Below are 15038 nucleotides of genomic sequence, written 5' to 3' on the forward strand. Positions count from 1 at the left end.
GAAAGTGCAGAGCTGGCTGCCTTCTAAAGTCAAACACTCAGGTTGCCATTGGAGATCTCATCCAAAATAGTCTTAGTTGAACAACTGTTGGAAAAAAGGCAGAACTACTGCACTCATTTAATTCATCCCCGTTTTTAGTTCTACTGATGCTTCCTTTGAGGATTTGTTGGAGTGTAAACTCTAGACTTATAGAGCCGTAATGTAAAATTGAAAGAACACTTAATGCTTAGGTGGCCTGACAGTATTGCGCCTGAACACACTGTGTGCAGATTGAAAGTGAAGCCACTACATTATAAACATGCTGCAAGGAACTGCATTGTTGAATGTGTATGATTTGTGGCGTGTGTGCATTGGTCCCTAACACTGTCTGCAGATATGGCCATCTCTGATGAACTCCACTACTTAGAGGTTTATCTGACCGACGAGTTTGCCAAGGGACGTAAGGTGGCAGATCTGTATGAGCTGGTCCAGTATGCGGGCAACATCATCCCCAGACTGTGAGTATCAACCAACCTGAACTTCTGTCAAATGTGGAGCATTAGTGGCGTCTGTTCAGCGCTGTCTTCCTTTTACCCAGTAGAGAGGCGACATTAACATTTCAGCCATACAAATGAAGTGCTGAAAAACACGTGTTTGGTCTGAAAAGGTTGCAAATGTGCATCAGTAAGGCCAATGTCTCCATGTTATCTGCTTTTTGTTTGAACTGATATTTTCCTCCTAGGGCTATTTTATTATGGTGATATTATTTCAACTCTAGGCCCCTGTCCCAGGTTTCTACCTGCATCTGTGGATATAGCTCAGACCATACACAAGCAAATGTGGGCTGGTCCTTGTGTATCTGTGTCCAAATATTTAGACATTTGGATGCAGAGGCAGTGTTTCAGAATTAAATATTTCGATCTGTTGATGTAATGTTAATATGGATTCTGGTTGTGATGTGTGGATTTTTACCCCTCAGCGTGCGTGGGAGGACAGCGCGAACATCTAAGTTTGTGAATGCGATAACTGGAGAATGAGGTCACGTAGGAGCTTCACATTGATACCATAGTTGACTCTGCTATGAGTCTCGGACGAGTTTCATTCCTGGTGATTTTGACCTCGTGGTCAGAATTAAGTTTCATGAAAATCCTCTCAAAATCTTGTGAATGTGATAACTTGAACAAGGCGACATAGAAATTGCAAATTGATAACATAAGTGTCTCTACTAGGAGAGTGAGGGTTAGCAGTGGTGGTCGCCAGTAAATGTGCAAAAGTTACTTTTACACATTAGTGGGTAGTCGCATTGGTGTAGGTGAAATGTGATGAATCCACATTTGTCACCTTGTGAGACTGTTGTCTGTTTATACTAACTTTATTCTCTGAAGTTGTGGAGACGTCTGTCTAATGAAGTCTTTTGTTTCCTCCCGTCTCTCCAGTTATCTGCTAATTACAGTGGGTGTGGTATATGTTCGGTCCTTCCCGCAGTCTCGCAAGGACATTCTGAAGGACCTTGTTGAGATGTGCCGTGGTGTCCAGCACCCACTCAGGGGCCTCTTCCTCAGAAATTACTTGTTGCAGTGTACTCGCAACATACTACCAGATGATGGAGAGCAGTCAGAGTAAGTAAGCTGAGCTTTTTCCCTCTGTGTGCACCCACGACTATCACAGTAGTTGTGGGTTTTTTTCCCTTTCCAACATTTCAATTACAAAGGAGTGTTTGCAACCGATGTTGCAATCTCTTTGCTACACTATACTATTTGCTTGTCTGCCTTTACATTCATATGAACTTCAATGACATCCCATTCTTAATCCATAGAGTTTGCAGCTGTATATAAAAGCTTTGACTATTCTTGGAAGGCTTTCCACAAAATTTAGGAGTGTTCTATGGACTTTTTAACCATTCTTACAGAATGGCATTTGTGAGGTCAGACACGAATAAGGCCTGGTTCACAGTCTCGAACTCATCCCAAAGACAATCTATCAGGTTAAGGTCAGGACTCTGTGCAGGGCAGTCAAATTCTTATGCACCATATTTGCTCCTCCATGTCTTTATGGACCTTGCTTTTTGCACTGGTGTGCAGTCATGTTGGAACAGGAAGGGGCCAACTGTTCCCACAAAGTAAATGGTAAATGTATTTATATAGCACTTTACTAGTCCCTAAGGACCCCAAAGCGCGTTACACAACCAGTCATCCACCCATTCACACACACATTCACACACTGGTGATGGCAGCTACATTGCAGCCACAGCCACCCTGGGGCGCACTGACAGAGGCGAGGCTGCCGGACACTGGCGCCACCGGGCCCTCTGACCACCACCAGTAGGCAACGGGTGAAGTGTCTCGCCCAAGGACACAACAACCGAGACTGTCGGAGCCGGGGCTCGAACCGGCAACCTTCCGATTACAAGGCGAACGCCCAACTCTTGAGCCACGATCGCCCCACAAGTTGGGAGTATAAAATTGTCCAAAATGTCTTGGTATACTGAAGGAGTAAGAACTAAGTAAGAACCATTCACTAGAACTAAGGGGCCAGGCCCAGCTCCTGAATTTCACCCCCCCACACCTTAATCCCCCCTGCATCTGATGCTTTGCATAGTGATGTAAGGCTTGGGCATAGAAACCCATTACATGAAGCTCTCTACTCCCTGTTCTTGAGCCAGTCTGAAGGCCATTTGAATTTTGGAGGTCTATAGCGATTGAGTCTGCAGAAAGTTTGCAACCTTCACACAGAGCCTTGTAGGTTTGTGTTTACTTGTGTTATCTTTCTCTAATATTAACATTTGTTTGAGAATTTGAAACATTTAAAAATGACAAACGTATAAAAACAAGTAGGAAATCAGGAAGTGGCCACATCTTTGTATGTCTGCTGTATTTTTTTAATGCTAGTATTTTGTTGGGTACCCCAGCTGTTTAATACATTGGTAATGTTATAATTAGATCTTATTAGAAGTCATGATAGATCTGTGAAGTTATTTTAACCAGGCCTGCAACGCTTTTTCAGAATCTTTATTCCATATTTAGTGGTGAAGAAATTTCTAGTAGTTGGGGTTATGTATAAGTGACATAATGATGATGACAAGTGAACCGAACAGAGAAGGTAACGTCAGACTCACAGGAGGAAGATGACTCTGAAGATCACAGGTACTTTATAATAATGGCTTTTTAAAACATATAGATGTTAATTATCGCTGTATGTGTGATGATGTTCCTGCATTCAGATTGCCCCATAGGGTACATAGAGACACGTATACATGCTTACACTGTGGTCATTATTGTAAGCAGGGATGGGAATTGATAAGAATTTGGTGATTCTGATTCTATTATCGATATCACTTTGAGAGTCACCACCATCCTAAGCAGCATATGAAAGACATTCATGCAAATTATTTACATGCTGAGTGGCCAGATGTTTATGGGTGTTGGAGGTGTTTCTCCTCTTGTTGTGATCAGGTCATTACTCCAAAGTAAAAAACATTATTACACAGAACGCCTTTCTTAAAAGTAATGCATTACATTACTTAATTTCTCCCTGGAGAAAGACATTCGTTATGCTGCTTTTTACATTGCTTTCAGGTTACTCTGTTTACTGACCTAAATCACTGGATCGGATATCGGAGAGAAATAAAAAATGTAACCCGATCCATTAAATATCAAAAAAGCACCTCAGAAAACTTGCGACACAGCGTAACTCTGCTCATAACCGTAGCACGTCGGAGCAGTGTGGTCACGTGATAGAGCAGCTGTGTGTGTTTGTAGCCTCGCTACCAACCCAGCATTTCATCTCCGAGGAAGTGATCCCAGAGAGAAGTAAAGCAAGTGTGTAAGTCCATCTCTGAATGTTAGTAAAGCATTCCTGCGTTAAGCTTAACAAGCGATATATGGAGCGACTGCCTCTTCTGGCTGCTACTTCAATCATGAAACTGATCTGTGATCAGCTGATCGGCTTTTCTGTCGCGAGTCCGTGTCTCTCGTTTGTTTTTGGCCCACTTTGCACCAGAAAGAGGAAACCAGCGGCTGAACAACAGCAGCACGTTTAAGCTTGATCAGCTGTTGTTAGAATGTATTTAATATTACTTTCTACTCGAGGATCTTTTTCTACGTAGCTGACGTAACTGTGCAGGGGCGGATCTAGCAAAGTTTAGCCAGGGGGGCCGATAGGGCATTAACAGGGAAAAGGGGGCACAAAGACATACTTTTCTTTCTTATTCTCATTTAAAATGTCTAGCTTTTAATAAATAATTATCTGACACCCAAAGTTTTAATTTGATGTAAAATGTATAGAAGTCCATTACTGTATATAGTGACTATTAAGTCTAATATACCCTAGTAAGCTATAGTACTTTTTCCTTTGGGAAGGTACCATCTGTGCAGTCTGCAGCTCTGTTGAAGAAAGATGTTGAATCTATTTAATATTTCTTGAAAAATAATTGATTTCTGTGCATTTTTTTTCACACTGCAGCAAATTAAAGTTGATTACATCGATTAAGCATCATGAGGTGGAGCGTGAGGGGTGGTTCCCTATTTTTTATTTTTTTTGCTGGGAGTTTGCAGCCCTATTAGTTAGGTTGCTTAATATTTCTGCTAAGTACTCTTTAAAATACCAGAATAGGGAGGATGGTGCAGGTTTAAGTTTATTAGCTTGATCAGTATTGCTGAACTATGAAACATTTTTTTTTTTGCATACAGGTATAATCAGAATCAGAATCAGAATCAGAATACTTTATTGATCCCTGGGGGAAATTATTTTTTGTTACAGTGCTCCATTTTAAACCAACATTAAGACAAGACAGACAATACACTAACTAAGAATAGTACAATATATACATATATATACATACATACATACATAAGTCACTCATAAATAAATAGTTGGAAAAGAAACATGTGTAGCTGTAGCAGCAAACAGTGTGTTAAGTGGATGCGTTGTACAGGGAGATGGCCACAGGCAGGAATGATTTCCTGTGTCGTTCAGTGGTGCTTTTTGGTAATCTCAGTCTCTCACTGAACGAGCTCCTGTGACTGACCAACATGTCATGGAGTGGGTGGGAGGTGTTATCCAACATTGTCTTTATCTTGGACAGCATCCGCCTCTCCGACACCACCTTGAGGGAGTCCAGCTCCATCCCCACAACATTGCTGGCCTTACGGATCAGTTTATTAAGTCTGTTGGCATCTGCGACCCTCAGCCTGCTCCCCCAGCATGCAACAGCATAGAGGATCGCACTGGCCACAACAGACTCATAGAAAATCCTCAGCATTTTCTGGCAGATGTTGAAGGACCTCAGTCGCCTCAAAAAATAGAGACGACTCTGGCCCTTCCTGTAAAGTGCTGTGGTGTTTTTAGCCCAGTCCAGTTTATTGTCAATGTGTACTCCAAGGTATTTATAGTCCTCCACAATGTCAACACTGACCCCCTGGATTGAAACAGGGGTCAAGTGTTTCCTGGTCTTCCTGAAGTCCACGATCAGTTCCTTGGTCTTTGCCACGTTGAGCTGCAGATGATTCTGCTCACACCACGTGACAAAGGAGTCGACCACAGCCCGGTACTCTGTCTCATCATCCCTGCTGATGCATCCAACCACCGCAGAGTCATCAGAAAACTTCTGAAGATGGAGGTCTCTGTGCAGTGGCTGAAGTCTGTGGTGAAGAGGAAGGGGGAGAGGACAGTCCCCTGTGGTGCCCCTGTGTTGCTGATCACCTTGTCAGACACACACTGTGGGAGACGTACATATTGTGGTCTTCCTGTCAGGTAATCAACAATCCAGGACACCAGAGAAGCATCCACCTGCATCGCTGCTAACTTATCACCCAGGAGGGTCGGCCTGATGGTTTAGTGTAGTTGTTGTTTTAAACTTGAGTATGAACTTATACAAAATGCAGCAAGATATTTAAAAATCAGTTTTATTGATTAAAAAACTATCGGATTCATATCGGTATCGGCAGATATCCAAATTTATGATATCGGTGTTGGACATAAAGTGGTATCGTGCCATCTCTAGTAATGACCAATCATTACGAGGCGTGTGGGACTAAGGCTGCAGCCCCACATGCCAACACAAATCCCCAAAGAACACACGTGATCTTTTCTTAATATTTGGGTATGAGTACAAAGATGAAAGAGACTAAATAGAATTTATTAACATTTAGGTGATGTAATGTAGATGTGATCTGTGAACTGGACTTTTCTATTCAGGGATATTAAGCAGGATTTTTCATATAATAAATTATTAAGTCCACTGTTTGGATTAAAAAACGCGTCACTGTTCATGGTGTTATATTGGTGTTTTAATAGTTGATACTGGGAATTTAGAAATCACCAGAGGGGAAGGACAACTCTAGTCCTGCAATCTTCTGCATCCCTCTTGTTAAACTGCAGCTTTTACTCCACAGGGGAACAGAGGAGATGACCGGTGACATCAATGACTCCATCGACTTTGTCCTTCTAAACTTTGCGGAGATGAACAAGTTGTGGGTTCGAATGCAGCATCAGGGTCACAGCCGAGACCGAGAGAAGAGAGAAAAGGAGCGACAAGAACTGAGGATTCTGGTGGGCACCAATCTAGTTCGGCTCAGCCAACTGGAGGGTGTCAATGTGGAGAAATACAAACAGGTGTGTTTTTGCTGATCTGTGCAGTGGGGACTGGTCTCAGCACAGAAATCGATTTGTTGCTGTCATCTTAGAAAGAGGAGAGCTGCTGGTTCTCTGGTGTGTTCAACACTGATCACGACTTTCAGAAATGTGCGAGTGATGTTTGATTATCTGTGTTTACTTATGTTATAGTGATAGGGTTGTTATCAACTCAAGTAATGTTATGTTGACATTACCTGACTTCCTGTGTCTTTTCTGCATTTACTGGAAGTCCCAGAGATGTGATATAATATATGACTACACATTGCTTTATTTTCACCAAAATCAACTATGGCCACTGTTATGGCTTTATTGTGTGGTAATGGTTTGACACACACATTAGGGCGGAGTTATGTGCTCCAGTGAGTGATCGTCCTATCGGCCTCCTGTGAGCGATAGCATCACCACTGTGGGGGGTGGTAGAGGAGGCTAACACATGTGTGGCCCAAAAGCAATACGAAGATTCAGTGTTATTATGCACATCTGATTAAACTATGCTGGACGTCTGTGCGTAAATGGTAAATGGCCTGTATTTATATAGCGCTTTACTAGTCCCTGAGGACCCCAAAGCGCTTTACACATCCAGTCATCCACCCATTCACACACACATCCACACACTGGTGATGGCAGCTACATTGTAGCCACAGCCACCCTGGGGCGCACTGACAGAGGCGAGGCTGCCGGACACTGGCGCCACCGGGCCCTCTGACCACCACCAGTAGGCAACGGGTGAAGTGTCTTGCCCAAGGACACAACGACCGAGAACCGGCAACCTTCCGATTACAAGGCGACCTCCCAACTCTTGAGCCACGACCGTAGTGTCAAAGTGGTCATCCCGTATTATCCTTTTATCCATTCCAGGATGCTTTTGGATGTAACCCCACTCCTCACTTTGAGTTTTCACAAAGCAGGATAGCACTTTGGAAGTAATGATACTCCAGAAACAAGTACAGCACAATGTCGTATCCTTGAGCATTGATGATTCTTTTGACATTGAATTGTAATGTTTCAGCGTCGTGTTTGCTGCATTTGACATGTATTTATACCGTACATACTTACATACATACTGTTGTTGTATTTATGATAATTTGTTCAGTCAAACCATTTTTCTTGTGCCTTTTTCTCTCCACAGATTGTTCTTCCTGGAGTCCTGGAGCAGGTTGTGAACTGCAGGGATTCACTGGCTCAGGAATATCTTATGGAATGCATCATTCAGGTACCTTATGTGAAAATTCTCGAGTCTCATTTACAACTAATCCAGTAGACCAGACTTTACTTGCTGTTTGTACCTTAGTTTATAACACTGGCTTTAGGGAATAGTAGGGATGACCAGAAATCATGCACTGTTAGTAAAAACAAACAAACACTGTACCATGTTAAAGGAAAACAAATGGGGGATTGGTCACATGTAAGCAGATTTGTTCCACCCGCCGTGTTCCCCAATAAGCCAACATTATTTGAAAAATTCAAATGGCCTTTATTTCAATCATCCTGGTTGTTTCAAATATATGACGTGCAGTCACAGTCATTCAGGCCTCAGCTAACATAATCTCGTCTCCGAAGGTTTTCCCAGACGAGTTCCACCTTCAAACACTGAATCCTTTCCTGCGTTCCTGTGCTGAGCTACATCAACATGTAAATGTCAAGAACATCATCATCGCCCTCATTGACAGGTATGGTTTTATTTGCTGGAGTGTAGCAGAGCTACCCAGTGAGCAAACTGCAATTTAGTGCTTTTTGAGACTGGTTGACTGACAGTACCAGTTACAGTTAGCCATATATTACTTTATTCTATACATTTTAAAAACATTAGTTTGTATTTAAATATTTGTATCTTAATCATAGTCAATTTAGAGTTCTCATTCAACCCAACACTTATGTCTTGTTAGGTTGTCGGAGGAAATTGGCACAGGGAGCTAACCAGAAGCTTCTAGCCAGTGCTAACCTTCACCACTATGCTGCTCCATAAGCATGTTTTTTACTCTGGTCCCCAAGCTTAAACCTTTAACTGCAACATGAGGTTTCCAGCATTTTGTTCTTCCTGTTTAAACTAATGATGATTTGCTCATAATAATGCTTGTTCAGCAGTGAACAGTACAAACCTTTTAAAACCCTGATGCACAGCTGAGCTCAAGGACTTACTGTTTATGGAGATGTTTTTAAGCCAGCTTCTGATTTGTGTTTCAGACTTGCTCTGTTTGCTCATCGAGAAGATGGCCCAGGGATCCCTGCTGAAATCAAACTGTTTGACATCTTCTCTCAGCAGGTGGCCACTGTAATTCAGGTACGTTTCCTTAAATTCAACAAGGTTTGACATAGGGGTAGGCAATATATACTTGATGTGTCGCGGGTTTTTCCACGTATGATGATTAAAATGCCTTTATCATAACCATCGAGTATATATTAAGGAAATATTAAGCTGTCTGCACGTAATTCACTGCAAGTTTTTGGTTTTCTCCCACACGCACAGAATGCATCATTTACCGGCACATTTTTGGCACATTGCGCTGAGCGAGAGTGTTTATATACTATCAGATAGGGGGAAATATGGCGATAGTGGGAGTTGCAGACTTGCTGTCATTTGGATTTCCAAGGTGGATGTCGAACAAAATGCGGTAATTTACAAAATATGACATAAAACTGTTGCTACAAAAGGTAGCAGTACCACAAATGTATTCCGCCAGCTGAAAAGTCATCCCCTGCAAAATTACGAATTAAACTGCGCGTGTGAACATCTCCCCACACACCAAAGAAAAGCTTAAATAAACCAGCGGCTGTGATACGAACTACAACAGCCAGAGAAACGGGGAAAACAGCACACGTGAGTCTGATTGCATGTTACTGTTTAACATGCAGTATATTTGTGGTGTTCGACACTTGCGGTGTAGGAAGATCTCTGCTTTCAGACAATGTGCCATTGGCTTGGTTGTGTGAAGTCGAGTGAGTTCGTGGCTTCCATGTTTGTTTAGGCACATTTTACAAAATGATGTAACAGATGTTTTCATTGTTTGTTGTTTTCGCTGTGTTTGCTGGTCGTAGAAATGGTTTATATGAGCTTTTACCTGAGATTTGGAGGTTCAGTGGATACCACACATGCTGATATTGACATAAAAACCTGACTTCACAGAGGCTTAAGCTGCAACTCACCCGCGGTACCGGGGGAGCTGGGGCGCAAGACCTGTCATGATATATCTAGAGTGTATCACAATATAGACAAACATTGTATTTGCCCTAGTTTGACCAAAGTAGATGACAGAGTTACTTTATTGAATGCAAAAGGTTTTTGGGAGAGAGCTATCCTTAACCATACGAGTGTGAGCACATTAAAAGCACGTAATATTATTATGGAGCCACATTTAAAGTCTAACAGAGATGGTATATCATATTAGGATCTTAGCAAACTAGCAATCATAATTTATTTGTTACAGGACAACCGAGTCAAAGGCGGAGCCTCTCAAACTAGGTAGAGTACTAGAGTAAGTGTAACTAACAATGGGACTACTGCTCCCTTCTGTTGTCTACTCTTTCAGTCTCGCCAGGACATGCCATCAGAGGATATTGTATCGCTTCAGGTCTCTCTCATCAATTTGGCCATGAAATGCTACCCTGAACGTGTAGATTATGTAGACAAAGTCCTGGAGAGTACTGTGGAGATCTTCAACAAGCTCAACCTGGAACAGTAAGTCTCTGGCCCCCTGATGAACTCCTGAGTGAGCCGTGTGATGTCATGAAATCATAGAGCTGTGTTTAATAAAAGCTGCAGAATGCATTCATTCTTATGACATAAATTTGCATATTGAGATGTGTTATTAGTATTATTGAGGAAACTAGAAACTTGGTTGCTTTCATGAGTTGTGCAGATGAAAGATTTTACATCTCAGGACATAATAATCATCTTAACATTTGGCAAATACATCGTCAGATGCACAAAAGCACATGACATATTATACAGTGTCATTATTTATTTAACAAGATGGTAAGTCAGTGAAGCGGTACAGTCCAGGCTTCCTGCTTCCATGGGCATTAAGTAGCCGCCAGGTCCTGATTATCACATGCACTGTATTCTTTTAAGATTTTTACCTTACAATAGAAAGCGCCCTGAGGCAACTTTTGTTGTGATTTGTCATTTTTAAATAAAACTGAATTAAAAATGGTGCTTGGCTGACTGATCATCAGTTAAATGTGACCCCTCTGGTTGTTTGTAGGTGTGTCAGTAGTGAGTCAGCTGTGTGTTAACACACTGAAGTACCATGTTACAATAATCACATTACATATGTGGCATGCTAACACTAAGCTTGCAAAGAAGTCGACGTGATTTTTTTGTTGTGCCGACCGCAGACCAGCAGACCCTTCAGCAGGTAGCAGTCGTGCTGCATTTCTACCTGTTCGTGTTTCTAATGTAGAATCACCAATTTGTTTGGCCCTTTGGTCGGTTTTCAACTTTGCTTTGTGTTAAATAGCTGAAATCTAGGAGAAAGATCAAATGTGTCCTCATTAGTATAGATTTGTGTTGATGTGGGACTGCAGCCTAGAGTCAAAAGCAATGTAACAGTTACTGTAATTAGGCAAAGTACTGGATTACTTTGAAGAATAACAAGTAATGAGTAATACATTGCTTTCTTGAGAAACAACTGCAACACTGGTGTTGCAAAGCAGGAACAACATCAGCAGTGATCTGAGGGAAGCAGCCCTTTAATCTGGGTCAGGCTAGAAGACCATTTCCAATCAATCTGAACTCTGTGCAGTGAGAAAGATTATTCACAAATGGAAAACATCCAAGACAGCCCCGTCCAAGAGCGTGTTGTCCCACACAATCGACCCAAGAGCTCTGGAGGCCTCAGTAAGCATGTTAAAGGTCAACGTGCAAAACAGAGGTTACAAGTATGCCTGATTTGGAAATGTTGCCATTTTCCAAACAAAATGTCTTCTCTCTGAAAAGAGTTTGACAGTGTGACTTCATTTTGCAAAGTTGCAACTGAACAAAGTCCTTTAGACAGATGAGAGCAAAGATGTTTGGAGAAGAACAAACACAGCATGTCAGCAGAAACATCTCTAAGCATATGCTTACTTTTATGTGTGTCCTCACTCAGTTTCTCAACTTTAATAATTTCCACAAACTTGATCTTTGAGCCCATACTGATCCCCCCTGAAGGTATGAGGGTTTTTTTGTCCCTTGGAACTGTAAACCTGAGTCGGCTTCTTTTAATCGTGCAGGGAAAAACATTTTCAGTCTCCTTTCTTCTCCCTCCTCTAGCATAGCAACCAGCAGTGCGGTGTCAAAGGAACTTACCAGGCTGTTGAAGATCCCGGTGGATACCTACAACAATGTGCTGATGGTCCTGCAGCTCAAACACTTCCCACCACTCTTTGAATACTTCGACTATGAGTCCCGCAAGAACATGAGTTGCTATGTGCTGAGCAACACATTGGACTACAACACCACCATTGTGGCACAAGAGCAGGTTATTAATCTAACAGCTGTAGATTTGTATTTAAACCGACAGAGCATCAGACAAAACACCCCCCTAGCAACATTTTACATAAGAAAGGATGTGTGGTTTTCATAGATACAGTTTTTGTAATTATTTTTTTACACATTTAAATATCGTCTTGATGCATCTCAATCATCCAGGAACATAAATCTCCCAAAGTTGGTTCTGTTCATCTGGACGCAGCGTTTTCAGTGGGAGAAACGTTTCGTCATCATCAGGTGACGTCTTCAGTCTCAGCTGACTGCAGGTTTCAATCTTATAAACAGGACATTTGCATAATGACTGAAACCAGCCCACTGAAGGAACAATGGGCTGGGAGGTCAGTTCCTTAATCTTAATTATGCAAATTATCATGACCACGGATCAAAGACCACTGATCGATGGCCATGAGTCCCATTCACAGAGAGTTGGAGAATGGCTGCAATCACAGCATGTAAGATGGTGACAGAACACACCGGGTCAAAACACGCTGCACCAAAAACTGGTGCACCCCAAGGATCGGGTCCCCCGACACAAACAGAGTAACATAGTGTACGCTGTTCAGTGCAGGAGGAGTGCCAGGATTTATACGTCGGGGAAACCAAACAACCTCTGGCTACAACACAGAAGAGTCACCTGCAGTCTGTTTACACCTACAGGCCAGTGGACACTCTTTCAATGATGAGGATGTAACATCCTGGACAGGGAGGAACGCTGGTTTGAGGGCGGAGTCAAGGAGGCCATTTACGTGAAAAGGGAAAGACCATCTCTGAATGGAGGAGGGGCCTAAGGGTACATCTGTCACCATCTTACAATGCTGTGATTGCAGCCATTCCCCAACTCTCTGTGAATGGGACTCATGGCCATTGATCAGTGGGCTTTGTTGATCAATGGTCATGAGAATTTGCATAATTATGATGAAGGAACTGACCTCTCAGCCCATTGTTCCTTCAGTGGGCTGGTTTCAGTCATTATGCAAATGTGCTGTTTATAAGGGTGAAACCTGCAGTCAGCTGAGACTGAAGACGTCACCTGATGATGATGAAATGTTTCTCCCACTGAAAACGCTGCGTCCAGATGAACAGAACCAACTTTTTGCAGACACATTTATATAGTTTCCCAACAACCTTGCAAATAGGCTTGTAAAAGTTAACAAACACCCCAAACTACAGTCGCCGTAGAGAAGCCCTCACCGACAGATGAAAAAGTGATGTTAACAGAAAACTTATGTAGGCTGTTTGACCACAGCCACAGTCTCTTGCTGAATGCACGCTGGTTATGTATGGCTGAAGTATCATCTGTACTTTGTGATGCAACTTGTCATATTTGCTTAGATTAGTGAGAAATCTGTATAAAAGTAGCTGTTTTTTCATTTTTGTTTTAGTAGTTTCATGTTAAAGTATTCTTTAAGGTTTTTGTGCAGACATCTAACCTGGTTACACAGTTTGTAAATAGTATCGGTTTAATGTTGTACCCTTTGTTCCTCTAGGTGGACGCCATCTTGAACTTGGTGTCCACACTGATACAGGACCAGCCAGACCAACCAACTGAAGATCCAGACCCAGAGGACTTTGCTGAGGAGCAGAGCCTTGTGGGTCGTTTCATCCATCTGCTCCATTCTGAAGATCCTGATCAGCAGTATCTTGTAGGTGTTTGCGTTAACATTGTGTCTTTCTACGTTCTCAGTCATCAAGGTTGTGGTAGTCTTGAGTGCTTGAAAACAAGGCAACTGGACATTTGTACAGGCAAGGCCAACAACGTGCCATGGGCTCCTCTGTGTCCCCCACTGTAGCTAAGCTTATCATGGAGGAAGGGGCTGAGAGGGACGGCACTGAGCCACAGGTTCAGGTATGCGGGTGACATTCACTGATTTACCAGGGAGGATATCAGGGTTACCATTCCTGGACTGTGCTTTGCTCGTTAAGGAGGCTGTAAGCCTCAACATTGAAGTTTACCGGAAGCCGACACAGACTCCCAGAAGCCTACGCTTTGACTTACCACACCCTCTGCAGGGCTCGCAAAATCGCCCCGCCCGTCGGGCTATATGATAACCGATGGGCGGGGCTGAGATAGATTTTGTTCACCCGACCGGAGATATTGCTAGCTCCGGGACGTGGGGCAAGCGATTTTGCGAGCCCTGCTCTGGAAGACGAGCGTGGAGTCATCAGGATCCTGCAACGTCAGGCAGAAATGTATCTTCTGAAGCAGAAAGGAAAGAAGAGGAAGAGTCGTGTGTTTAAAAAAACAAACAAAAAACCATCTTAGATATGTGGTTCTCCCAACTGGACCTAAATGAAATCAGCTGCACACTCACGTGTATCTCTACATCTAAAGGTCACTCAGGATACCAATGTTCACATTTTGGACCAAGAAGACAGGTGGTTTGCTAAAATGAGATCATCTGTGTCCACTGTGAACCATCTTCATTGAATAGAGGCGTAGCCTATGACACGAAGTATCAGCCACTTACTGTGCAGTCTGACATCCTTCCAGCCACTTCAGGTGACCTCAATAGCTCCACTGATGGTGGGGTGACAGTGTCCTACACCGGTTTCACCCTTAACACCCAGTGATGACCTAGGAATGTTTTTTGGCTCATGTGATGACTCGCATGATTAACTCATTCACTGCCAGCCATTGGCAGTGAATGAGTTAAACCCATTGACTCATTCACTGCAATTGATGGCTATAGACGTCAATGGCAGTGAATGAGTTAATAGTGGATCAATAACCCTCAGGAACCAATCCAAGGTTTAAATTAACCGGGTGCACTTGCCTCAGCGGCTACGTCGCCCTTACTCCAGTGGTGAGAATGAGGAGCTGGATGCACTGGTTGCCACAGAGCGGTGTGCTCAGCCCGACGTTATTCACTGTATTTGCTCAAAACTGTTCAGTCGTGAAGCTGTATTTATTTTTGTTTTACTAGTTTTATGTTGAAGTATTTAAGTTTTGTTTGGG

The 15038-nt window shown here is 42.7% G+C and overlaps 1 protein-coding gene across 2 annotated transcripts in view; it reads left to right on the forward strand.

Moving 5' to 3' along the window:
- Window positions 1-15038, forward strand: part of vps35 (VPS35 retromer complex component) — a 28157-nt gene that overhangs the window by 2263 nt on the left and 10856 nt on the right. For both annotated transcript variants that reach the window (XM_086296980.1, XM_086296985.1), the window contains exons 5-13: window positions 374-497; window positions 1416-1598; window positions 6372-6591; window positions 7742-7825; window positions 8173-8282; window positions 8797-8893; window positions 10140-10288; window positions 11864-12071; window positions 13570-13725. In XM_086296980.1, coding sequence (XP_086153106.1) covers window positions 374-497; window positions 1416-1598; window positions 6372-6591; window positions 7742-7825; window positions 8173-8282; window positions 8797-8893; window positions 10140-10288; window positions 11864-12071; window positions 13570-13725 — 1331 coding nt within the window. The remainder of the gene's footprint in view (window positions 1-373; window positions 498-1415; window positions 1599-6371; window positions 6592-7741; window positions 7826-8172; window positions 8283-8796; window positions 8894-10139; window positions 10289-11863; window positions 12072-13569; window positions 13726-15038) is intronic.

Source organism: Aulonocara sp. 'chitande type north' Nkhata Bay, linkage group LG1 (assembly GCF_057382095.1).
Source record: "Aulonocara sp. 'chitande type north' Nkhata Bay isolate Kocher_YH1m ecotype deep benthic linkage group LG1, A_spYH_male_GT1.1, whole genome shotgun sequence".
Taxonomy (NCBI): Eukaryota; Metazoa; Chordata; class Actinopteri; order Cichliformes; family Cichlidae; genus Aulonocara; species Aulonocara sp. 'chitande type north' Nkhata Bay.